General features: G+C 45.7%; 1 protein-coding gene across 1 annotated transcript in view; it reads right to left on the bottom strand.

Annotated features, from left to right (window-relative positions):
* LOC145356826 (serine/threonine-protein kinase TBK1-like) overlaps positions 1–27,426 on the bottom strand; it is a 56,482-nt gene that overhangs the window by 15,448 nt on the left and 13,608 nt on the right. Inside the window, exons 5-14 of the mRNA XM_080209735.1 lie at positions 27,027–27,208; positions 26,340–26,500; positions 25,542–25,652; positions 24,296–24,475; positions 15,037–15,233; positions 11,542–11,600; positions 10,210–10,301; positions 7,554–7,655; positions 3,755–3,818; positions 2,833–2,945 (exon numbers count right to left, since the gene is read on the bottom strand). Of these exons, the coding sequence (XP_080065861.1) occupies positions 2,833–2,945; positions 3,755–3,818; positions 7,554–7,655; positions 10,210–10,301; positions 11,542–11,600; positions 15,037–15,233; positions 24,296–24,475; positions 25,542–25,652; positions 26,340–26,500; positions 27,027–27,208 (1,261 nt within the window). The remainder of the gene's footprint in view (positions 1–2,832; positions 2,946–3,754; positions 3,819–7,553; positions 7,656–10,209; positions 10,302–11,541; positions 11,601–15,036; positions 15,234–24,295; positions 24,476–25,541; positions 25,653–26,339; positions 26,501–27,026; positions 27,209–27,426) is intronic.

Here is a 27,426-nt window from a genome sequence, read left to right as displayed (position 1 = left end):
CAAAAGGGTCCAGAGGGGCAAGTTTTTCACACAGAGGGTGGTGAGTGTCTGGAACAAGCTGCCAGAAGTAATAGTAGAGGTGGGTACAATTTTGTTTTTTAAAAAGCATTTATACAGTTACATGGGTAAGATGGGTATAGAAGGATATGGGCCAAATGTGGGCAATTGGGATTAGTTTAAAACTGGGCTGCATGGACAAGTTGGGCTGAGGAGCCTGTTTCCATGCTGGAAATCTCTACGACTCTAAGACTTCTTTATTCTTGTACTCCAATCTCCTTTCAACAAAGGTTAACATGTTACAATGGGATGAGGGAGAAGTTGGCTAAGGTAGACTAGGAACAAAAACTTTACACAATAGAGAAAATGCTGGAAAATCTCAGCAGGTCTGACAGCATCTGTAAGAAGAGAAATTTTGTTTTAGCAAAACTTTATAGTGGGACAACCAAGGAACAATGGAGGGTTTTCAAAATGATTTCTTACAATGCTCAGCAAAAGCGTATACCGGTGATAAAGAAGGACTGTGGAAAAGGGATAATCAGCCCTGGATATCTAAGGAAATAAAGGAGAATATCAAATTCAAAGAAAATGCACACAAAGTGGCAAAGATTAGTAGGAAACTAGAGGATTGGGAAATCCTTAAAGATCAACAGAAAGGCACGAGAAAAACCATAAAGAAAAGTAAGATGGATTATGAGAGTAAATTAGCTCAGAATATAAAAACAGATAGCAAAAGTTTCTATAAAAAGAGTGGCCAAGGTAAACATAATAAAGGGAAATGAGGAAATGGCTGAGGCATTGAACAGATATTTTGTGTCAGTCTTCACAGTGGAAGATGCAAATAACATGCCAAAAATTGATGACAAGGTGGCTGTGGCAGGTGAGAACCTAGAAACTATTATCACTAAAGAAGCAGAGTTAGGTAAGCTAATGGGGCTTAAGGTAGACAAGTCTCCTGACCCTGATGGAATGCATCCCAGGGTACTAAAAGAAATGGCAGGGGAAATAGCAAATGCACTCGTGGTAATTTAAGAAAATTTGCTGGACTCTGGGGTGATTCCCGCAGACTAGAAAACAGCAAATGTGACACCACTGTTTAAAAAAGGAGGGAGACAAAAGGCAGGTAACTATAGGCCAGTTAGTTTGAATCTATCATCAAGGAAGAAATGGCAAGACTTTTGGATATAAATTGTCCCATTGGGAAGACACAGCATGGGTTCATGTAGGGCAGGTCATGTTTGACTAATTTGATGGAATTCTTTGGGAATATTACATGTACAGTGGAAAATGGGGAACCTGTGGATGTGTGTATCTGAATTTCCAGAACACATTTGACAAGGTGCTTCACCAAAGACTGTTGCATAAGACAAAGGTGCACAGTGTTACAGGTAATGTATTTGCATAGATAGAGGATTGGTTAACTCACAGAAAGCAAAGAGTGGGGATAAATGGGTGTTTTTCTGGTTGACGATCAGAGACTAGTGGTGTGCCTCATGGATCAGTATTGGGACCCCAATTGTTTACAATTTACATGGAAGATTTGGAGTTGGGGACCAAGTGTAGTGTGTCAAAATTCACAGATGACACTAAGATGAGTGGCAGAGCAAAGTGTGTAGATGATGCTGAAAGTCTTCATAGGGATATAGATAGTCTAAGTGAGTGGGCAAGGGTCTGGCAGATGGAATACAATGTTGGTAAATGTTAGGTCATCCATTTGGTAGTAATAACAGCAAAATGGAATATTATTAAAATACTAAAAAAATTGCAGCATGCTGCTGTGCAGAGGGACCTGGGTGTCCTTGTGCATGAATCACAAAAAGTTGGTTTGCAGATGCAGCAGATAATTAATGGAAAATGGAATTTTGTCCTTCATTGCTAGAGGGATGGAGTTTAAAAACAGTGAGGTTATATTGCAGCTGTATAAGATGCTGGTGAGGCCACACCTGGAGTACTGTGTACAGTTTTGGTCTCCTTACTTGAGAAAGGATATACTGGCACTGGAGAGGGTGCCGAGAGATTCACTAGATTGATTCCAGAGTTGAGAAGATTGGCTTTTGAGAATAAACTGAGTAGACTGGGACTATGTTCATTGGAATTCAGAAGAATGAGGGGAGATCGTATAGAAACATATAAGATTATAAAGAAAATAAACAAGATAGAAGCAGAGAGTTGTTTCCACTGGTGGGTGAAACTAGAACTAGGGGGCATGGCCTCAAACTAAGAGGGAGCAGATTTAGGACTGAGTTCAGGAGGAACTTCTTCACCCAAAGGGTTGTGAATCTGTGGAATTCCCTGCCCAGTGAAGCAGTTGAGGTTATCTCCTTGAATGTTTTTAAGGCAAAGATAGATAATTTTTTGAACAGTAGAGGAATTAAGGGTTATGGTGAGCGGGTGGGTAAGTGGAGCTGAGACCATGAGAAGATCAGCCATGATCTTATTGAATGGCGGAGCAGGCTCGAGGGGCCAAATGGCCAACTCCTGCTCTTAGTTCATATCTTCTTAACGCTATTTCCCAAACAAATGACTTGCTGGGCTTCCATGCTAATATTTTGTGTTCCATGTGCAGCTACACCCACGTTTCTCTGAATATCAACATTTACAAGTTTCATGCCCTTAAAAAAAAAAGTTCTGCTATTCTCTTCATACGACCAAAGTGAATAACCTCACTTTCATTTTCCACTGTGGGAGTAGGTTAGGGTTAACACAGGACCATGAGAACTGGGGTTAGTTTGGGATTGCACTAGCAAAGAGCCAGTAGAGATTGAGTGGGCCGAATGAGCTCCCTCAGGGCCGTAATCCTCTATGGTTCCAGCTGCTGGAATAAACTGTGCTCACGTGCTGTCCTCGTGGTGTGTGTCACTGCTCTTGGACCATTCAGCTGCTATTACATCCAGTTGCTCCTGGTCACTTTGAACACTCTGTGTGCTAGTCAGCACAAATTCCAGAGCCTAGAGCAGAAAAAATTAAACTTACACTCCATTTTTCACATGTTTTTCTGGCTGTAGATAATAATATTACATTTCAGTATTTCAGGATAGGTGCAGCATGAGTTAGCTAGAGAGGAAATTTAACTCTGCACTGTCCCATCCAACAGGAGACAGGTACAGGGGACCTCACGGGTGTCTTAACTCACACATTGGGCAGAACGTTACTGTCCCGTCCGTGACAGGAATTTTTGCAGGCGGCACACGGACCACGCAAAGGCCCATTGACCTCAGATGGGATTTTCCAACCTTGAGATCAGCGTGGCTGGAAAATCCCTCCCATTCTGCTTCCAATTACAACTTGGACAGCCTGTATGGTTCAGTTTCTATTGAACAGATCTCTCCCTCTCTCTCTAATTTTTAAGAAACAAAAAGGTCCAGACAGCAAGCCACAAGATAAAGGCATCACAGGGAGCGTCAAGGGTTAGACGTGAGCCGAAAGAAAAGTGGCAGAGCACCAGGGGAAAAAGGACATGTCCTCCCTCTGTCCGACCCTGAAAATCTCTCTCTCAGAGAATAAAACATTTTATTGGTATTCCTCCGAGCTCCATTTACCTCAATTGCTTCTGATTAACATCGAAGGAATAATCAAAGAATTCATTATTTAAATCCCACAAAGAGATTATCCTGTAACCTTTCTAGACATAGAAACAAGAAAAGGCCATTCAGCCCCTCGAGCCTTTCCCACCATTGAGTCTGATCTTGGCCGATCTGTATACGAACTCCATTCACCTGTCTCGATACCAAATCCTGCAGCACATTGAGTGACTCACCGACTTCATCTTGTGATGGAGATTATTTACTTCCGGCAGATGCACCTCAGCCAATGGCCCATATCTAGGAGTGAAGGTTTAACAATGAATATTCTGCTTTTGTGACAGTCAGAGCTCAGAGCGCTCCATAATCACCTTTGAGTCAGAAGCTCATGGATTCAACTCAACACCAGAAAGGCTTGAGTTCATAAATTAGGCTAATAGTCACAGTGCAGGGCTGAGGGAGTGCCGCACTGTCAGAGGGTCAGTGCTGAGGGAGCGTCGCACTGTCAGAGGGTCAGTGCTGAGGGAGCGTCGCACTGTCAGAGGGTCAGTGCTGAGGGAGTGCCGCACTGTCAGCGGGTCAGTGCCGAGGGAGTGCCGCACTGTCAGAGGGTCAGTGCTGAGGGAGTGCCGCACTGTCAGAGGGTCAGTGCTGAGGGAGTGTCACAGTGCATCCAATCCACAAATGTCCCTACTATATATAGTGGCTGAGATAGGTGGGTATAAGATACAGGAGTTCAGGAGCTCTAACTTTGTGGCTAAATTAGAAAAAAAACACAAAAGATTGTGGAATTTAAAGCACAATTTACATCCCATGTTTCAACTTGAATTCCGCCATCAAATAGAACATAGAACATTACAGCGCAGTACAGGCCCTTTGGCCCTCGATGTTGCGCCAACCAGCGGAACCAATCTAATGACCCTCTAACCTAAACTATTCCAGTGTTATCCATATGTCTATCCACTGACCATTTGAACGCCCTTAAAGTTGGCAAGTCCACAACTGCTGCAGGCAGGGCATTCCACACCCTTACTACCCTCTGAGTAAAGAACCTACCTCTGACATCTGTCCTATAATTATCACCTCTTAATTTAAAGTTATGCCCCCTCGTGTTAGCCATCACCATCCGAGGAAAAAGGCTCTCACTGTCCACCCTATCCAATCCTCTGATCATCTTTTATGCCTCAATTAAGTCACCTCTTAACCTTCTTCTCTCTAACGAAAACAACCTCAAGTGCCTCAGCCTTTCCTCTTAAGACCCTCCCACCATACCAGGCAACATCCTGGTAAACCTCCTCTGCACCCTTTCCAATGCTTCCACATTTTTCCTATAATGCAGTGACCAGAACTGTACGCAATACTCCAAGTGCGGCCGCACCAGAGTTTTGTACAACTGCAACGTGATCTCACGGCTCTGAAATTCAATCCCTCTACCAATAAAAGCTAACACACCATATGCCATCTTAACAACCTTATCAACCTGGGTGCCAACTTTCAGGGAGCTATGCACATGTACCTCTCTGCTCATCCACACTACCTAGAGTCTTTTTCCATTAGCCCAGTACTCTGTATTCCTGTTACTCCTTCCAAAGTGAATCACCTCACACTTTTCCGCATTAAACTCCATTTGCCACCTCTCGGCCCAGCTCTGCAGCTTATCTATGTCCCTCTGCAAACTGCAACATCCTTCCGCACTGTCCATAACTCCTCCGACTTTAGTGTCATCTGCAAATTTACTAACCCATCCTTCTACACCCTCATCTAGAACATTTATAAAAATGACAAACAGCAGTGGCCCCAAAACAGATCCTTGAGGTACACCACTTGTAACTGAACTCCAGGATGAATATTCCCCATCAACCACCACCCTCTGTCTTCTATCAGCTAGCCAATTCCTGATCCAAACTGCTAAATCACCCTCAATCCCATGCATCTGTATTTTCTGCAGTAGCCTACCATGGGGAATCTTAGAACATTACAGCGCGGAACAGGCCCTTCGGCCCACAATCAAACACTTTATGAAATCTTATCAAACGCTTTACTGAAATTAATTTAAATAACATGGTTTACACTGGAAACCTGCACCACGAACATCAGACGCCACCATGACACCACCCGTAGATCAAATTAATCACCACGGCAAGTCTCCACTAATTGACAGGACTTTACAATCTCGCTCAGATGAGAGTCGTAAGATCCTGCCTGAGGCCAAGGGAGAACTCCATTCTGTAAGCCTAGACCACCCTGATTTCGGGCAGGGTGTGCCGGTAAAATTCCAGCCATTGTGCGTGCTTGTGGAATATCAAACCGTCTCATCAAATTAAGTTATAGATTTCTTTCAGGTGCAAGGACACTAACCTTTCAAAAGCTGATGAATATAAACTCTTTTTGATTTACTAAGAAGTGGCGTGCAGTAACTCAGTATGATTCTGTAGCATTCAAATCATTTTCAATTATTTAAACTCAGACTGATTATCAAGTGGGAAGTGACACTGATTAAAATGATTTTTTTGTGATATCTATAATCCTAACATTCATTGCTGGAAAATCACAGAATACTTCCTCAAGCAACATTTTTAGAAGTTCTAAAACACTGTCCAATCTTGTCACCAAAAGAGAAAATGCTGGAAAATCTCAGCAGGTCTGGCAGCATCTGTAAGGAGAGAAAAGAGCCAACGTTTCGAGTCCCGATGACCCATTGCTGAGATTTTCCAGCATTTTCTCTTTTGGTTTCAGGTTCCAGCATCTGCAGTAATTTGTTTGTATCCAGGGTTGGTTCATGGTGGGTTTGTAATCAGAGATATGCAAATAAGTTTCGGTGGGAACTCAAGTTTAAAAAATACTTGAATTTGTGGCCGAATCACTGATTGTACCCAAAATGAAAAATATCTCCTAAAGATTTGAACCGTTGTGTGCAAAGATGGGGAGATGCCGCTGTTAGACTAGGATGAGCGCAGTAAGAAGTCTCACAACACCAGGTTAAAGTCCAACAGGTTTATTTGGCAGCACGAGCTTGCAAAATCTTATTAACTGTCCTGGCTTGAGACAATTCACACCTCTTTAACTTGTGATTAACTCTCCGCTTGCATTGTCTGCACCTGCAAAGACTTGATCACCTGTTAAGACTCCCATTCCAACCATTTTATTTTGTAAGTTGAGTTTGTACCTGTATATGTTTGTGAACCTAACTCTTCACTCACCTCATGAAGGAGCAGCGCTCCGAAAGTTTGTGATACCAAATAAACCTGTTGGCCTTTAACCTGGAGTTGTGAGATTTCTTATTGTGTACAGCGAGGAATAGAAGACAAGATTAACCTGAGGTCCAGTTTGTAACATGACGTGCAGTGAGGGCAATGTGCGTGGGTGGGCACAAGTGACTTTGGGCCTCACACACTAGGGAGGCAGTGTCACAGTGGTATTGTCACCAGACTAGTAATCTAGAGATCCAGGGTAATGCTCGGGGGACCCTGGTTCAAATCCCACCAGGGTGGATAATGAAATTTGAATTCAATAAAAATCTGGAATTAAAGTCTAATGTTTGTTGTAAAATTGTTAAAATTCTTTCTTGTAATGACCCATCTCGTTCACTAATTTCCTTCAGGGAAGGAAATCTCTGCCATCCTTACCTCGTCTGTGACTCCAGAGCCACAGTTCTAGGGCAATTAGGGATCAGCAATAAACGTTGGCCCAGCCAGCCACGCCCACATCCCCTGAATTAATAAAATAAAACCTGTAGGCCAAATTCTCCTGTTCTGCACACCTTGGGAATCGTAGCAGGCAAGGGGTGGACCGTGGAAAGGTCCAGGGACTTCAGGTGGGATTTTGGGGAGAGTGTGGCTGGAAAACCCCGCTCCGTGTCTGGGACTGCTGGAGACTCGCAGATAGAAATTGATCACTGGGATTAGTCAATGACTCCATTGTCATTGCATCATGTGACTACCAGGATGGTGGGAGGAGGAGCGGATAAATATTAATCTTTGTCGTCTGCTAATTCCTATATTCTTGCTGGAGATTGGAAATATCATTAATACTCACAGCGTCTGGATTTTCACCATGGTGTTCTGACAGAAACTCAGTTTCAGTTTCAAAGTTGTAAGTTGCTGAAGAGTTTTCCTGCAATCTTCCCTCAGAATCACACTGGGGGAAAAAATAACCATTCATCTGTCAATCAATCAGTTCATCAAGTGATCGCTAGTCTATTACTAAATCTACCAATTTGTCACCAAGGATTAAAAAGCCAGTTGGTTAGACTCTGTCAGTGTCTAATTTTTAATTACACAAGTTTATTATTTTCAGTCAGCTTTAACAACAGATGAAAACCCAAATTACTCAAGTTACGAATCACAAGATAGTCAAACGAGGAATATCATTGTCTTAACCTTCCCCTGGTACCCTAACCAAGGCATTCATTCCACACATTGCTAATTCTTTGTCTGAAGAAGGAATTCCTTTCACCAATCCTAACATTTTACCTTCTAACATTCTGAATCTGTATTCTCTGGTTTGATTCCCACAATTTCATTTAAAGCAATGTTCTGGGTTATCTTATTCCGATACTCAGTTCCTCTATGGAATCCCCTCAGAAGCTTCATCTCCAGGCTGAAGACGCTAAGTTTCTTTAATTCTTTCTCCTCAGGCCCTGACACTGGGCTTTGTTTTCTTGCTCTGCTCTGTCTCCACTATTTGAATGCCTTTCCTGTTTCTTTGCAACTAAAGCTGTGCTAATTATTCAAGGTACAGTCTAACTGGAGTATGGTAACCTTGACCCAAATAAGTGTGTACATACATGATGCTTATCAATTGCCTATCAGCAGGGGTCACAGTCTTGAGGATTTGGGGTAGACCATTTAGGATGGAGGTGAGGAGACATTTCTTCACCCAAAGAGTGATGAGCCTGTGGAATTCATTACCACAGGGAGTAGCTAATGTTAAAACATCGAACGTATCCAAGACACGACTGGATATAACACTTGGAGTGAATGAGATCAAAGGTTATGGGGAGAGAGCAGGATTAGGATATTGAGTTGGATGATCAGCTGTGATCGTAATGAATGGTGGAGCAGCTCAAAGGGCTGAATGGCCTCCTGCTCCTATCTTCTATGTTTCTATGTTAAACATGGTGGAGTATTACAATCAAATCTAACCTGCTTCTCACAATACCTCCAGAGAATCTTCCTCACACAGATCACTGCTTCACAATCGAGGGCTTAATCCCCGGCTGATTTCCAACCTCTCTCTACACCCTCGCTGTGACTATAACACTGCATTCTGCACTCTCTCCTTTCCTTCTTTATAAACAGTATGCTTTGTCTGTATAGCGCACAAGAACCAATACTTTTCACTGTATGCTAATACATGTGACAATAATAAATCAAATCATATCCAGTGTCACCATCCCACTCATGAGTCTGGGTGAGAGCAGTGAACGCAGCGTGGGATGAATCTCAAACTTGGACCCTGTCTGATCTGACTGTTCAGTACAACAGACCAGATGGTGTTATTGGGTCCTGTTGGAGAAGATGTGGATTGTTAAAAGGGCACAAAACTAGTTAGAACAAGTAGACTGTTCCAATTTTATCCAGGTTGGCCTCTAACCTTCCACGCTCCATAAGCCTGTCACTCTGCTGGGTGATCCAACACTCTAAATCCTGTGCGTCTATCACCCTGTGACCTACGATCATTACTGGTTAATTAACACCAAAAGTTTAAAATTCTTATCCTTGTTCTCAAATCCCTCCAGGCCCTTAGCCTCCTCCCTATCTCTCTAATCTCCTCCAACCCGCTGGAAAATCCGGATTCTTCTATTTCAGGCCTCTTGAACATGCCCCAGTTTTAATCACTCCACCACTGCCAGCTGTGCCTTCTGTTGCCTAGATCCTAACCTCCGGAATTTCCAACCTAACCTCTCTCCCTCCGTTACGTTGTTCCTTCAAATCTACTTCCTTGATCGAAGTTTTTGTCCTCTGTCCTAATGTTTCCTCAAGCAGCTCGGTGTCAAACTTTGATTGAAAAAACTTCCTAAGGGCTCCTTAATGTTTCTCATATTAAAGGTGCTACTGAAATGAAAACTGTTGTTGTACATCCCCTCAGATGGCATTTAGCTAGCACCTTCAATGTCAGAAACCATTCTGGCACAGAATCAGAAAAGAACACTCCAAATTCAATAGGGTGGATTCAGAAAGAACGTTTCCGATGGTGGGGGAGTCCAGAACCAGGGGTCATAGTCAGAGGATAAGGGACCTTTTAGAACTGAGGTGAGGAGAAATGTCTTCACCCAGAGGGTGGGGAATGTGTGGAATTCACTCCCACAGAAAATAGTTGAGGCCAAAACGTTGGCTGATTTCAAGAAGAAATTAGACATAGCTCTTGGGCCTAAAGGGATATGGGGGATATGGGGGGGAGGCAGGATCAGGATATTGAATTCGATGATCAGCCATGATCAAAATGAATGGCAGAACAGCTTGAAGGGCCGAATGGCCTCCTGCTGTTTCTAGTTTCGATGTTTGTGAATTTGGGCTTGCAGCAGTTTGGGAGTTGGCTGTAACGGGCTGCACACCTCTTGTGAAATTCAATCACTGTGAAACGGGAGAGTTTCTGTCCCCGATGGGTAATGATGTCAGTACTTTGCATAAAGGTAATTGTCCCCACCAGAGAAACGCTATCAGCGAAGTCGCTTTTCACAAATACTCACAGTATCCAGTACATTCCCCGCAGCATAATGTCCTGAAACTTGATCAGAGACCTTGTGATCCTCAACAAGTGGTGAACAGCACTGGTCACTGTCTGAAATAAAAAAAACCACACACACACTCAGCAAGTATAGACTGAGCCAGTCTTCACATTGAGAATACTCTCCATCGTGTTGTGTGGCACTACAACCAAGCTAGATTTCAAATACATCTGGCAACTCAACACTGGGCATCCACGGGGTGCTGTGGGCCATCAGCAGCAGTGAAACCGTACTCCAGCACAGTCTGTAACCTCACGGCCCAGCACATCCCCCACTCAACCATCACCATCAAACCAGGGGATTAACCCTGGCTCAATGGAGAGTGCAGAAGCAGCACCGCAGGAGAACCCCTCTCGCACAAAGCACAGTGAAAATCTAGAACTCTGCCAGGGCTCAGTGCCAGGGCTCAGTGCCAGGGCTCAGTGCCAGGGATCCGTCAGAGACGCTGTGCAGAAGTCAACTTCCACTTTCGAACAGAGCAGAGCAGGAGCGATAAGTTCAAGAACAGGGGGAGTTAGTTCTCAAAAATATTTCAAAGCCCACAGGTTCTAAAGTCAAAAACACACTGATGTGAAAGAGAATCAACAGCTCTCTGTCATTCCATCATTACGTACTTCCTGCTCTCCTCACCGCCACACTCCCAGTTCCCCCTCCTCCTGCTCTCCTCACTGCCACACTCCCAGTTCCCCCATTCCCTGCTCTCCTCACCGCTACATCCCCGGTTCCCCCTCCCCCTCCTCTCCTCACCGCTACATTCCCAGTTCCCCCATTCCCTGCTCTCCTCACCGCCACACTCCTGGTTCCCCCTCCTCCTGCTCTCCTCACCTCCACCCTCGCAGTTCCCCCTCCTCCTGCTCTCCTCACTGCCACACTCCCAGACCCCACTGTCTGGGTATTTCTTTCTTGGGTGGTGTGCACTGTTTAAAACCCCCCTGCAGCGAGCCGCAGCACACCAGCTGTTTGGAACCAGTGCATTACTGGGTCCCACTCCCACTCTGCATGATTGCTCTCCCTCCTCTCTTTCTGTGCAAATGCACCCAATTCCATGTATTATCCCAATCATCCACAGGCCAATTCCAACCCAGAGCCATTCTGCAATCTGAGTCAGACAAGGAACCAGTCTGAAAGTACAGACAGACAGTCTGAGTGCAACACAGTCTGGGGCATCGACCTGGGCTGAAATCCAGGTCACTGTGATGAATTGTCAGTGTTCAAATCAACACTCACCCTACCCCCTCCCACCACCTCCTCCCTCCAAACACTCCCCCACCCTCCAGACAAACCCACTCTCACCTTTCCAAGATTTGCATCGTTGATTAGATCAAACTTTGGAGGGAACATTGGAATCTCAGCTGTGAATAAAGGCAACAAGAGAAAATAGGTGAAAAACTAAAGAGCAGAGCCTCCTATAGTTCTTTTGATCAGGACAACTCAATGTGAAATTCCAATAATTCATACACAAGCCTCTCCACGTGATGCATGTTGCTGAACAATGCTAATAAACAGAAAATGTTTCCCCAAACACTATTTTCACAATGGTTTTTTTTCAGTGTACAATTAATAAAACTCACATCCCACTCTCGAGATTTCCAAACATCCAAAATAGGAGCAGGAGTGGGCCATTTGGCTCCTCAAGCCTGCTCTGTCGTTGAAGAGGGTGGCTGATCTGTTTGTGTTTCAAATTCCACTTTCCCATCTATCCCTGACAACTTTCGATTCTCTTGCCTGAGAAGTATCTATCTACCTCTGCCTCTGTGACCCCGCCCCGGCATCTTCCAAAGTGTTGCACAGCCCTCTGAAAGAAAATTTTCTCCTCATCTCTGTCTTAAAAGGGTTTTAAAACAGCGCCCATTCTATCCGACCTTTCCTCATTAGGCAACCCACTCATTCCAGCTATCGATCTAGTCAAACTCCTCTGAACCGTCTCCAATACATTTACATCCTTCCTTAAATAAGGAGATCAAATCTGCACACAGTATTTAAGATGTGGTCTCACCAATGCCCTGTATAGCAAAGAGAAAAGAAAAGTACAGCATGGGAACAGGCCCTTCGGCCCTCCAAACCTGTGCCAATTATGATGCCCGAACGAAACTAAAAACCTTCTGCCCTTAGTCGATCGATATCCCTCTATTCCCTCCCTGTTCACGTACCCATCCAGATGCCTCTTAAAAGTTGCTAATACACCTGCTTCCACCACCTGCGCTGACTGCATGTTCGAGGCACCCAACACCCTCTGTGTGAAAATCTTCTCCCGCACATCTCCCTTAAACATTCCCCCTCTCACCTTGAACCTGTGCCTCCTTGTAATTCACTCTTTCAAGCTGGGAAAAAGCCTCTGAGTTTCAGCCCTGTCTCTGCCTCTCATAATTTCATAGATCTCCCCTCACCTTCCGTCTTTCCAGTGAAAATAATCCTAGTTTATTCAAGGTCTCCACATAGCCAACACCCTCGAGGCCAGGCAACATCCTGGTGAACCTTTTTTGCACTCTATCTAAAGCTTCCACATCCTCCTGGTAATGTGGTGATTAGAACTACGCACAAGACTCCAAATGCAGCCCAACCTAGGTTTTACATAGCTGCAATATGATTTCCCACCTAGGGACTTGAGAATTTCCCACTTTAGGGACTTGAGCTCATAATCTAGGCTGACAGTGCAGTACTGAGGGAGTGCCGCACTGTCAGAGGGTCAGTACTGAGGGAGTGCCGCACTGTCAGAGGGTCAGCGCTGAGAGAGTGCCGCACTGTCAGAGGGTCAGTGCTGAGAGAGTGCCGCACTGTCAGAGGGTCAGTGCTGAGGGAGTGCCGCACTGTCAGAGGGTCAGCGCTGAGAGAGTGCCGCACTGTCAGAGGGTCAGCACTGAGAGAGTGCCGCACTGTCAGAGGGTCAGCACTGAGAGAGTGCCGCACTGTCAGAGGGTCAGCGCTGAGAGAGTGCCGCACTGTCAGAGGGTCAGTGCTGAGGGAGTGCCGCACTGTCAGAGGGTCAGTGCTGAGGGAGTGCCGCACTGTCAGAGGGTCAGCGCTGAGGGAGTGCCGCACTGTCAGAGGGTCAGCGCTGAGAGAGTGCCGCACTGTCAGAGGGTCAGTGCTGAGGGAGTGCCGCACTGTCAGAGGGTCAGTGCTGAGGGAGTGCTGCACTGTGGAAGTTGCTCGGATGAGATAGTAAAGCAAAGCCTTATCTGTCCCCTTGGGCACAGCAGGGCAGTTCACCAGGCTCCTAGCCAATATTAATCCAAAAGCATTTCCTCATTAGGTTCAATAGGAAGCCAGGTATTAAACAGCTGATGAGTCTTTGAGGTAACAGTCTGGAGGCAGAAATGAGTAACAAAGAGCGAATCACAGATTCCCTACAGTGCAGAAGTAGGCCATTTGGCCCATCAAGTCTGTACTGACAGGGCTCTATCCCCGTAATCCCACTAATTACCCTGTCACCATCCCTTTAACAGCAGCTCAGTGTAAAATGGAGCTCTGATTACCCACAACATTCTGAACATTGCAACAGGAGCCAGTTAGATCCTCAAGCTCCACCAATCAGAGTGGCTGATCTCCAACCCAACCCCACATAAACCTCTTAGCCTCATTTTTCTGAATACCTCCGGTTAACAAGCCTTTATTAATCTCAGATTTAACATTACCATTCTACATAAAGAAGTTTTCCTGATTTCACTCTGTAAAGATCTGGCTGCCATTTTCAATGATGTCCCTTCATTCCAAACTCCCCAGCAAGGGAACAGTTTCTCCCGATCTATCCGATCTGCAGAGCTGGGCCGAGAGGTGGCAGATGGAGTTTAATGCGGAAAAGTGTGAGGTGATTCACTTTGGTAAGAGTAACAGGAGTACAGAATATAGGGCTAATGGAAGGACTCTTAGTAGTGTTGACGAGCAGAGAGATCTCGGGGTACATGTGCATAGATCCCTGAAAGTTGGCACCCAGATTGATAAGGTTGTTAAGAAGGCGTACGGTGTGTTGGCTTTTATTGGTAGAGGGATTGAATTTCGGAGCCGTGAGGTCATGTTACAACTGTACAAAACTCTGGTGCGGCCGCACTTGGAGTATTGCGTACAGTTCTGGTCGCCGCATTATAAGAAAGATGTGGAAGCATTGGAAAGGATGCAGAGGAGGTTTACCAGGATGTTGCCTGGTATGGTGGGAAGGTCTTATGAGGAAAGGCTGAGGGACTTGAGGTTATTTTTATTAGAGAGAAGGAGGTTAAGAGATGACCTAATTGAGGCATACAGGATGATCAGAGGATTGGATAGGGTGGACAGTGAGAGCCTTTTACCTCGGATGGTGATGACTAACATGAGGGGACAGAGCTTTAAATTGAGAGGTGGTAATTATAGGACGGATGTCAGAGGTAGGTTCTTTACTCAGAGGGTAGTAAGGGCGTGGAATGCCCTGCCTGCAGCAGTTGTGGACTCACCAACTTTAAGGGTGTTCAAATGGTCAGTGGATAGGCACATGGATAATATTGGAATAGTTTAGGTTAGAGGGTCATTAGATTGGTTCCACTGGTTGGCACAACATCGAGGGCTGAAGGGCCTGTACTGCGCTGTAATGTTCTATGTTCTATCTATTCCACAAGGTTTTGAAAATTTTGATCGAATTGAAATGCTTTCAATCTGAACATTCTGAATCCAAATCAATGCTGAACATTCTAATGGAACCATAACATGAGTTTTGTAATCGTTGCTGCAATGGTAACCTGAACTGAAACAAGAGCTCTATCCACCTCGCTCTAACTAGGAACCTGGGCTAAACCTCAAACCAGTCACCCAGTTACTTACGCCCTTTGTAAATGGGTCCAATTGACACTGTGGGCTCCGTGCTCACCAGCACGATAGGCCTGTCCTCGGTTGTTTTCGGAAGGCACTGTACCTCCTGAGTCAGCTCCAGTTCCAAGCGATGCCCTTCATAAATGAACTCTTGATTCTGAGGGGAGATCTTTGTCTGTTTGAAGATGGCACTCAACAATATGCTGATTCTGTGAAAAACAAAGGAAGGATCTTGATGCTAAAATGATGAGCTGACTGACACGAACCTCCCCATTTCTGTCTCAATGCTTCTCATCTCCACACATTTTAAATGAATGCTTTTATGATTATTGCAGCCACCGTGGTGTTTCTAACAAGTCCAGTCTCTCTCTGTGTCCTTGCTGTATTCAAATGACGAATCATTGCAACACCTTCAACTTTAACTCACCCTCAGCCTGGACCAGTTGGGCTGAAGGGCCAGTTTCCATCCTTCATATCTCTATGACTTTCCCAGACATGTGGCATTTCTCACTTCCCTTCTATAATCTACAGACCTTGAAAATGGAAATTTGGGATCTCCTCCTCAATATTTCATCGATTACCTCACCTCTCCTACTCTTCCCAACCCTTATCTCAGTTTTGACTCTGTCAAGTTACTTCATTGCCTGTGAAACCTCTTTGGACTTCCTTACAGTTCTGTGAAATGCAACCACTTTCTTTCTTTCTGGATGTAATATCTCAGAACTCTGAGTAATTCAAGAGGCTGGGACATGCTAAAGGTTGGTGGTGTGACGAGGAACCAAGATGGTTGGTGAAGCTGAAACCAAGATGTGAAGCTTTTCTTTATTGAGAGTGTTTTTTTCAGATGTTCAGACTTGCAGGTCAGCTCCCAGACAGCCCAGTGTCCCAGCTATCCCCTACTTACACCTGCCCAAAGACAACAAATACCCATCACCTGCTTCTCTTAACTTTAACAATTGAAACATGAACAAACCTGAACAATGTAATTGACAAGACATTAACGAGTGGAGGAAGTTAAGGGGAGGTGTGATTAAGGGACCTTACCAACATCCTGACAATGATGTAATAGAACTTCTGGTAAATGCTTACGTGCAGGTTAGGTGTGGGACCTTCTAACTGACAGGAAACTTATGGTTTCTGATCACAGATAGTCAAACCTATTGTAACAAAGTCCCTTTAATGCAGTAAAGACAAGAAATGACTTCATTAGCTGCACTGCACAATAATAGAGAGGACAAAGTTACCCAATCATGGAGAACAAGGAGGTGACAGCAGAGGGAAGCCATGTATTAATGAGCAGTGTGATGGGACCAAAGCTAAGGTAACAACATCAGAAGCAAGTTCTCCATCAAAAGACAAAAAGCAAGCAACCTTCCAGCAGAGGGTGAACCGTCAGAATGTGTGTGTGAATGAGGACAGAATTCCAGAACCTGCTCCCAGCTTTACTCAGGGCTCTGAACACACTACACACTGCTCATTTCTCCATCCTTGTGTGCTCTGGTTAAGAGAATCCCTACAATGCACAAGGAGGCCATTCGGCCCATCGAACCTGCATCAGCAACAATCTCAGCCAAACCCTATCCTCGTAATCCTAATCCTGCTAACATTAAAGGTCAATGTAGCACAGCCAATCAACCTAATCCACACACCTTTGGACTGCGGGAGGAAACTGAAGCACCTGGAGGAAACCCACGCAGACACGGGGAGAATGTGCAAACCCCGCACAGACAGTGAACCAAAGCCGGAATTGAACGTGGGTCCCTGGTGTTGTGAGGCAGCAGTTCTAACCACTGTGCCACCGTGCCATCCTCGGTGGGCTAATGATCACCTTATCTCGTTGTCTGCTGATATTTCATGCTGAGCTCGGCCATTTGTGTCAGAGGTGGGTGGCCATTGCCTCCAACTCTCAGGGGTAAAGTTAGGGGGCAGGCCCCGGGCTTAGCTCAGCTGGAACTGAATCCATGCCACACGCAGGCTATCGATTCAGCTAACCAGACCCCCAACATCTAATACAGACTTGTACAATACTGTGAAGACAGGCACTGCTAGACTATCTAAACTAAAGGAATTGTGAGTAGAGGGGTACAGCCATTTGCAAGTTGCGGGTCAGTGGGATTGTTGTGTGATGTGCTCGGGTTAACGCAGCGCTCATTCGCACCCTCACAACCTACTTAACTGTGATCAGTTTTGGAGTAACAGCAGGGCTGAGGGTGACAGGGTCAGTGGTGAGTGATTCTGCATGGGTTGAGTTGGACGAGAGCCAGAGTTCCTCAGGGTTTTACACTGTTGGGTAAGGTGAGGTATTCTGGAGTTTAGTCAGGATTTCTGTTTAATATCAGGAATAAGCTTTCACTGGGGATTCAAAATGCATCAGGTGAAGATAGTAACACAGCAATTACAGTCACTGGGGAAGGGTGGGGGTGAGCGAGTGACAGTAACAATAGGTGGAAGTTATAATGAACTGTTATTAAACACTGATTCCACCGGAGTCATTGTGTTTCACTTCTGGACAGCACACTTTAGGAAGGATGTGAGGATGCATAAATATTTTCCAGAAGTGGTTCCAGGGATGAGAGACTTCAAATACGAGGATTGGGAAGAGAAGCTGGGGCTGTTCTCCTTCAAGAAAAGGAGATTAAGAGTAGATTCGATAAGGAATGTTCAATTCTAAAAGGATGAGGACAGCGTAGACAATGATAAACTGTGCCTATTGGTGAAAGAGAACTGAGGCTACTAATTTAATGTGATTAGCAAAAGAATCAGAAATGATATGAGGAAAATCTCTTTTAAACGGTGAATGGCTAAGATCTGGAATGCTCTGTCTGAGAGTGGTGAAGGCAGATTCAATCATGGCTTCCAAAATGGAACTGGATAAGCAACTGAAGGGAAAAAGTGTAAAAAGCTTTGGGAAAATGGGATCTGAATTGACCCAGTGAGAGTCAGCACCTTCAGGAACTGTATCCTAGTGAGCGTCAGCACCTTCAGGAACTGTATCCCAGTGAGAGTCAGCACCTTCAGGAACTGTATCCCAGTGAGAGTCAGCACCTTCTGAACTGTATCCCAGTGAGAGTCAGCACCTTCAGGAACTGTATCCCAGTGAGAGTCAGCACCTTCAGGAACTGTATCCCAGTGAGAGTCAGCACCTTCAGGAACTGTATCCCAGTGAGAGTCAGCACCTTCAGGAACTGTATCCCAGTGAGAGTCAGCACCTTCAGGAACTGTATCCCAGTGAGAATCAGCACCTTCAGGAACTGTATCCCAGTGAGAGTCAGCACCTTCAGGAACTGTATCCCAGTGAGAGTCAGCACCTTCAGGAACTGTATCCTAGTGAGCGTCAGCACCTTCAGGAACTGTATCCCAGTGAGAGTCAGCACCTTCAGGAACTGTATCCCAGTGAGCGTCAGCACCTTCAGGAACTGTATCCCAGTGAGAGTCAGCACCTTCAGGAACTGTATCCCAGTGAGAGTCAGCACCTTCAGGAACTGTATCCCAGTGAGAGTCAGCACCTTCAGGAACTGTATCCTAGTGAGCGTCAGCACCTTCAGGAACTGTATCCCAGTGAGAGTCAGCACCTTCAGGAACTGTATCCCAGTGAGAATCAGCACCTTCAGGAACTGTATCCCAGTGAGAGTCAGCACCTTCAGGAACTGTATCCCAGTGAGAGTCAGCACCTTCAGGAACTGTATCCCAGTGAGAGTCAGCACCTTCAGGAACTGTATCCCAGTGAGAATCAGCACCTTCAGGAACTGTATCCCAGTGAGAGTCAGCACCTTCAGGAACTGTATCCCAGTGAGAATCAGCACCTTCAGGAACTGTATCCCAGTGAGAGTCAGCACCTTCAGGAACTGTATCCCAGTGAGAGTCAGCACCTTCAGGAACTGTATCCTAGTGAGCGTCAGCACCTTCAGGAACTGTATCCCAGTGAGAGTCAGCACCTTCAGGAACTGTATCCCAGTGAGAGTCAGCACCTTCAGGAACTGTATCCCAGTGAGAGTCAGCACCTTCAGGAACTGTATCCCAGTGAGAGTCAGCACCTTCAGGAACTGTATCCTAGTGAGCGTCAGCACCTTCAGGAACTGTATCCCAGTGAGAGTCAGCACCTTCAGGAACTGTATCCCAGTGAGAGTCAGCACCTTCAGGAACTGTATCCTAGTGAGCGTCAGCACCTTCAGGAACTGTATCCCAGTGAGAGTCAGCACCTTCAGGAACTGTATCCCAGTGAGAGTCAGCACCTTCAGGAACTGTATCCCAGTGAGAGTCAGCACCTTCAGGAACTGTATCCCAGTGAGAGTCAGCACCTTCAGGAACTGTATCCTAGTGAGCGTCAGCACCTTCAGGAACTGTATCCCAGTGAGAGTCAGCACCTTCAGGAACTGTATCCCAGTGAGAGTCAGCACCTTCAGGAACTGTATCCTAGTGAGAGTCAGCACCTTCAGGAACTGTATCCCAGTGAGAGTCAGCACCTTCAGGAACTGTATCCCAGTGAGAATCAGCACCTTCAGGAACTGTATCCCAGTGAGAGTCAGCACCTTCAGGAACTGTATCCCAGTGAGAGTCAGCACCTTCAGGAACTGTATCCCAGTGAGAGTCAGCACCTTCAGGAACTGTATCCCAGTGAGAATCAGCACCTTCAGGAACTGTATCCCAGTGAGAATCAGCACCTTCAGGAACTGTATCCCAGTGAGAATCAGCACCTTCAGGAACTGTATCCCAGTGAGAGTCAGCACATTCAGGAACTGTATCCCAGTGAGAGTCAGCACCTTCAGGAACTGTATCCCAGTGAGAGTCAGCACCTTCAGGAACTGTATCCCAGTGAGAGTCAGCACCTTCAGGAACTGTATCCCAGTGAGAGTCAGCACCTTCAGGAACTGTATCCCAGTGAGAGTCAGCACCTTCAGGAACTGTATCCCAGTGAGAGTCAGCACCTTCAGGAACTGTCCCCCAGTGAGAGTCAGCACCTTCAGGAACTGGATCCCAGTGAGAGTCAGCACCTTCAGGAACTGTATCCCAGTGAGAGTCAGCACCTTCAGGAACTGTATCCTATTGAGAGTCAGCACCTTCAGGAACTGTCCCCCACTGAGAGTCAGCACCTTCAGGAACTGTATCCCAGTGAGAGTCAGCACCTTCAGGAACTGTATCCCAGTGAGAGTCAGCACCTTCAGGAACTGTATCCCAGTGAGAGTCAGCACCTTCAGGAACTGTATCCCAGTGAGAGTCAGCACCTTCAGGAACTGTCCCCCAGTGAGAGTCAGCACCTTCAGGAACTGGATCCCAGTGAGAGTCAGCACCTTCAGGAACTGTATCCCAGTGAGAGTCAGCACCTTCAGGAACTGTATCCCAGTGAGAGTCAGCACCTTCAGGAACTGTATCCCAGTGAGAGTCAGCACCTTCAGGAACTGTATCCCAGTGAGAGTCAGCACCTTCAGGAACTGTACCCCAGTGAGAGTCAGCACCTTCAGGAACTGGATCCCAGTGAGAGTCAGCACCTTCAGGAACTGTACCCCAGTGAGAGTCAGCACCTTCAGGAACTGGATCCCAGTGAGAGTCAGCACCTTCAGGAACTGTATCCCAGTGAGAGTCAGCACCTTCAGGAACTGTACCCCAGTGAGAGTCAGCACCTTCAGGAACTGGATCCCAGTGAGAGTCAGCACCTTCAGGAACTGTACCCCAGTGAGAGTCAGCACCTTCAGGAACTGTATCCCAGTGAGAGTCAGCACCTTCAGGAACTGGATCCCAGTGAGAGTCAGCACCTTCAGGAACTGTATCCCAGTGAGAGTCAGCGCCTTCAGGAACTGGATCCCAGTGAGAGTCAGCACCTTCAGGAACTGTATCCCAGTGAGAGTCAGCACCTTCAGGAACTGTATCCCAGTGAGAGTCAGCACCTTCAGGAACTGTATCCCAGTGAGAGTCAGCGCCTTCAGGAACTGTATCCCAGTGAGAGTGAGCACCTTCAGGAACTGTATCCCAGTGAGAGTCAGCACCTTCAGGAACTGTATCCCAGTGAGAGTCAGCACCTTCAGGAACTGTATCCCAGTGAGAGTCAGCACCTTCAGGAACTGTATCCCAGTGAGAGTCAGCACATTCAGGAACTGTATCCCAGTGAGAGTCAGCACCTTCAGGAACTGTACCCCAGTGAGAGTCAGCACCTTCAGGAACTGTATCCCAGTGAGAGTCAGCACCTTCAGGAACTGTATCCCAGTGAGAGTCAGCACCTTCAGGAACTGTATCCCAGTGAGAGTGAGCACCTTCAGGAACTGTATCCCAGTGAGAGTCAGCACCTTCAGGAACTGTATCCCAGTGAGAGTCAGCACCTTCAGGAACTGTATCCCAGTGAGAGTCAGCACCTTCAGGAACTGTATCCCAGTGAGAGTCAGCACCTTCAGGAACTGTATCCCAGTGAGAGTCAGCACCTTCAGGAACTGTATCCCAGTGAGAGTCAGCACCTTCAGGAACTGTACCCCAGTGACAGCTAGTATGAATATGATGGCCAAATTACCTCCTTCAGTTCTGTAATAATTCTAGGATTCAATGACAGAAAATAAAGGTTTGAGAATATCTTTCTTCCTCAGGCTATTCTAACAGTGAACAGCCAGATAGCTTCTACATAGAACTAGCCTCTTTTGAAACAGTTTCTCCTTTGCCTTTATTTTTGAATCCAGCTTTGAGATCTTGTGGTAATTCCATTCCAGCTCTGTGTTAATTTCAGCAGTTAATTACACTCTTTTCCAAACTTGCTTTCCAGTGTAGAATTTAAATATTTGTTGATTTGTTTATATTCTCATTCGGGGCAAATCCTCCAACCTCCCTCTTATAAATTGATAGACAGCCCAAGCTTATAAATAAGAGTTCCACTTTGCACTGTGATTGTAACATATCCAGGTGATTCCATGGCAAATTGAAAAGCTGAATTCTGTGAACGTGATTGTCTGCGCATTGGAATCAGATTGAAAAATCAGGAAAACTGACAGACGGGTCATTGGAAATACCAATCGGTCACTGATATCGGACAGAGAAGGGGATGTATCAAACTCCTACCCAATCAGGCTCTGCATATGATTCCAATCCTACACTGCATGGTTTAAGCTAATGGCAACAGATTTTCTGTCTACCTTATCTAAAACTTTGTACACCTTAATCAAATTTCCTCTCAAATTTTCCCTCAGGAGATCAACCACAACTTTTTCAAGCTAACCTTTTAGCAAAAACCCCTAACCCTGGCAACATTCTGGTAAATCTCCTCTATACCCTCTCAAGGACCCTCACATGCAGCCTGATGTGTGAACTGGACGCTATAGTTTTGACCTAACCAGACCTTTAGAAAGGTTCAGCGTAACCTCCCTGCTTCTATGTCACTAACCAATAAATTAAGTTGAAGATCCCAAACGCTATGCTAACCATTCTCTCAATAGCACTCTGCTTCTAGAAGGTACCATCATCTTCTCAAAGGCCTTTATGAGGGGCAACAATGGTGGATTTGCCAGCAACGCTCACATCCCGTTCCTATAGAGACCAATAGATTGATAGATATTAAAGATATTAAAGAATACGGGGACAGTGCAAGAAAATGGAGTTGAGATCGTAGATCAGCCATGAGTATATTGAATGGCAGAGGAGTTGAAGGGCCGAATGGCCTACTCTGGCTCCTATCATAGAGTCATAGAGTTTTACAGCATGGAAACAGGCCCTTCGGCCCAACTTGTCCATGCCGCCCTTCTTTTTAAACCCTTCAACTAAACCCAATTAACTGCATTTGGACCATGTCCCCCTATACCCATCATACCCATGTAACTATCTAAATGTTTTTTAAAGGACAAAACTGTACCTGCCTCTACTACTACCTCTGGCAGCTTGTTCCTTATCTGCGTCAAGAAGATGACCATCATCACAGTGCCTAAGAAAAGCCTTAATAACTATCATTCGGTGGCTCTGAGGTCCATCGTTATGAAGTGCTTTGAAAGGCTAGTCATGGCACAAATCAATTCCAGCCTCCCGGACTCCCTGGATCCACTACAGTTTGTCTACCGCCGCAACAGATCCACAGCAAACACTATTTCCCTGACCCTGCACCCAACCGCGGAACACCTAGATAACAGACACCTATATCAGACTCCTATTTATTGACTATAGCTCAGCCTTCAACACCATTCCACCACACCCATTTACAAACTCTGTGGCCTGGGCCTCGGCACCTCCCTCTGCGACTGGATCCTGAACTTCCTAACTCACAGACCACAATCAGTAAGGATAGGCAACACCTCCTCCATGATCACCCTCAACATCGGTGCCCCACAAGGCTGTGTTCTTAGCCCCCGCTACACTCCTTATACACCTATAACTGTGTGGCCAAATTCCCCTTCAACTCCATTTTCAAGTTTGCTGATGACATCACCGTAGTGGGTCGGATCTCAAACAATGATGAGACAGAGTACAGGAATGAGATAGAGAATCTGGTGCGGCAACAATAATCTCTCCTTCAATGTCAACAAAACAAAGGAGATTGTCATCAACTTCAGGAAACGTAAAGGAGAACATGCCCCTGTCTAAATCAATGGGGACAAAGTAGAAAGGGTCAAGAGCTTCAAGTTTTCAGGTGTCCAGATCACCAACAACCTGTCCTGGTCCCTCCATGCCCTCACTATAGTTAAGGAAGCCCACCAATACTTCTCATTTCTCAGAAAACTAAGGAAATTTGGCATGTCAGCTACAACTCTCACCAACTTTTACAGATACACCATAGAAAGCATTCTTTCTGGTTGTATCACAGCTTGGTCTGGGCTCCTGCTCTACCCAAGGCAGCAAGGAACTACAAAAGGTCGTGAATGTAGCCCAATCCATCACAGAAACCAGCCTCCCATCCACTGACTCTGTTTATAGTTCCCGCTGCCTCAGTAAAGCAGCCAGCATAATTAAGGACCCCACACACTCTGAACATTCTCTCTTCCATCTACTTCTGTCGGGAAAAAGATACAAAAGTCTGAGGTCACGTACCAACTGCCTCAAGAACAGCTTCTCCCCTGCTGCTGTCAGACTTTTGAATGGACTTACCCTGTATTATGTTGATCTTTCGCTATGTCCTAGCTATGACTGTAACACTACATTCTGCACTCTCTCATTTCCTTCTCTATGAACAGTATGCTTTGTCAATATAGCACACAAGAAACAATGCTTTTCACTGTGTGTTAATACATGTGACAATAATAAATCAAATCAAATTAAATCAAATCAAATGATCATCAAGTCTAAGAAGCTCCAGGTAAACAAGGTGTCTTACGTGTTGTAGGAATGAATGTAAACTTTAAGCATGGTAGCTTGCTGCAAGGAAAAGATATGGATCACAGTTCTGTGGAGAATGTCATTGGTTTCCGCAAAGAACTGGTCAAATCCCCAGCATTTGGCCTGATTAGCCTCCAGGATGCTGGTGAGGATGGGAATTAGCAGATCCTTCACACCCCTGGAGGAAAACATCAGAGGAAAAATACATCAGTTACACCGACCATTGTACATACAGAGTTTATTAACCAAACAGGAGCCCTCATTGCCAACTGAGCCTCACCAGCACATCAGGTCAGACTCTTTGATCACATCTATTACTGGAGTTTCAAAGAATGAGAGGCGACATATTGAATTCTCAGGGGGATTGACAGGGGCGATGCCCAAAGGTTCTTTTCCCCCATGGGAGGGTCGAGGGCCAAAGGACAGAATCTCAGAGTAAGGGGGTCACCCTTTAGACAGAGATGACGAGGAATTCCTTCTCTCAGAGGGTGGTGAATCTGTAGCATTCTTTATTGCAGAGATCTGTAGAGACTGGGTCATTGAGAGTGTCCAAGGCTGAGATAGAGATTTTTATCAGTATTGGAATCAAGGATTATGGGGATAAGGCAGGAAAGTGGAGTTGAGGATTATATCAAATCAGCCGTGATCTCACTGAATGGGACAGCAGATTCAATGGGCCAAATGGCCTACTTTACTCCTGAGTCTTATATCAATGATCCAATCAACAAGTGAACCAGATTCAAGTGGCTGAATGGTCTCATAGACAGTGAGAGCCTTTTTCCTCGGATGGTGATGGCTAACACGAGGGGACATAGCTTTAAATTGAGGGGTGGTAATTATAGGACGGATGTCAGAGGTAGGTTCTTTACTCAGGGGGTAGTAAGGGCGTGGAATGTCCTGCCTGCTGCAGTTGTGGACTTGCCAACTTTAAGGGCGTTCGAATGGTCAGTGGATAGGCATATGGATAACATTGGAATAGTTTAGGTTAGAGGGTCATTAGATTGGTTCCACTGGTCGGCGCAACATCGAGGGCTGAAGGGCCTGTACTGCGCTGGAATGTTCTATGTTCTCCTCCTTCTCCCACTGGGACAGTGCATCTTGTGGATTGTTTGCAAGGTTACATCTTGCTTTTTTTTCTCAGTACGATCAACTTCAGACAATCTAACCACATAACTACCAAAATCCAGCCAGCGGTAAGTCAGGGACTTAATGTTCCCATTATGGCCTATCTTAGGAGGACTTACTGAGAGAGCCTGCAACTGGCCGGCAGTTCATAACTCCACTCCACTGGGCCACATTCTTTCCACTGCACTCCCGCTATCGCTCCCTCTGGTTTCTCAGTCGTGATCTTAAACCTGGAATTAAACATTTAGCGATGATAAAAACCTGGCCATTCTCCGAGATAGATGGATAAGATAGTTAAGAGAGAGAGGAGATGAGGAGGGGAGATGAATAGGATAGAAGGATGATTAAGGAGTTTAGTGGGATAGAGATAATGGGATTGGATAAAAGAATAGGGCGAGACAGAAGATTTAAGAAATGGAACAGGGAAGAAGACAGATGGAAGAACCAGAGAACACAACCTCAGACTAAAGGGACGATCCTTTAAAACAGAGATGAGGAGGAATTTCTTCAACCAGAGAGTGGTGAATCTGTGGAACTCTTTGCCGCAGAAGGCTGTAGAGGCCAGGTCACTGAGTGTCTTTAAGACAGAGATAGATATGTTCTTGATTAATAAGGGGATCAGGGGTTATGGGGAAAAGGCAGGAGAATGGGGATGAGAAAAATATCAGCCATGATTGAATGGCAGAGCAGACTCGATGGGCTGAGTGGCCTCATTCTGCTTCTATGTCTTATGATTTCATGGAAGAAATGGAGTGGGTGGGGTGAAATCACGTGGGATGGGATTTATGAATGGATGGTTATGAAGTGGAATGTGGGAGAGAGCTAAACATGGACAGATAGATGGTTGAATAGTAGCGAGAAAAGCACATGAATTAATATGAAGGTGAGATTCAAAAGCCTTGCTGAGAGTGACATGCATCATCTCCTTGTTCTTGCGGGGTCCTCCATATGGAATGAAGGGAAGGTTGCCTGTCGCTGCCTGGTAGAATGTCACACCGATACTCCACAGATCCACCGTCACACCATACGCCTTCTTCTGAGGTTTCCGAAGTACAGCGCGTTCATATATATCCGGGTGCTGGCGAGGGGACAAGGCAAACTATTAACATCGGAGATTGTAAAATTCATTTCAATGCTTCCCTGTCTTCCCCCCACCCCTTCAAACCCGATCTCCCCCTGCCACTCCCCTCAACCCCAACCTCCCCTCCCCCCCACCAGATTCCCACCAATCCTGCGTTCCTTAAGGCACTGACTGACTGTCACTGGAATTTTATTCAATAAGTTTCCCAGTGTCATTCTGGTCAGCAGATTCTCTGACGTTGGAAAACCGTAGCCAAGTCTGCCCCAGGATTTAATCCCATTTTGCCTCCATCCTTTTCCTCCAGAGACTTCCAGTTGACATTAGGTAAGCCAGCAAAGACAATGGGTGCAATCTACAATCTTCCTGATCTGTATAACTCCTTAACCCTCCCAGAGATCACGTAATCCTGTTCTTTCTCAATACTATCCTGCCTTATCTCCTGTTCGATCTCCAGCAACAACATGTCCAATGATGAGTGTCACTGTCTTACATCACGTTCAATGAATTTTGGAAGGGTACTAACCAAATATTCCTCAGTCCCGTACAACGACAGAAACTTTTCATCATCCTCTAGTTCCCGTGCTGCTCCGAAATCCGTCAGTTTGTAGACCGACTGACCATCATCCCCAACCACTCGCATGATATTCCCGGGTTTAATATCGCGGTGGACAACTCCGTTCTCTCGCAACTGATTCATGCCACCAACTGGTAATAGAAGAATAAGCAAATAACGATGGGGCAGGGAAGGAGTTTGTGTGTCAGCCTTTTGCTTGTGGGCCTGAAGCACAATCCAGTTCTGTCTGATAAAGTAACATCTCCACAATCTTCATCCCACAGCCAACAGCACTAAAAATGAATCAGACGTTCTGGTCATTTATCACACTGCTGTTTGTGGGAGCTTGCTGTGCACAAATTGGCTGCCA

This window comes from Carcharhinus amblyrhynchos, chromosome 22 (assembly GCF_965287045.1).
Source record: "Carcharhinus amblyrhynchos chromosome 22, sCarAmb.v2.hapA, whole genome shotgun sequence".
NCBI classification, from domain to species: Eukaryota; Metazoa; Chordata; class Chondrichthyes; order Carcharhiniformes; family Carcharhinidae; genus Carcharhinus; species Carcharhinus amblyrhynchos.
This window is presented reverse-complemented; position numbering and strand designations above follow the sequence as displayed.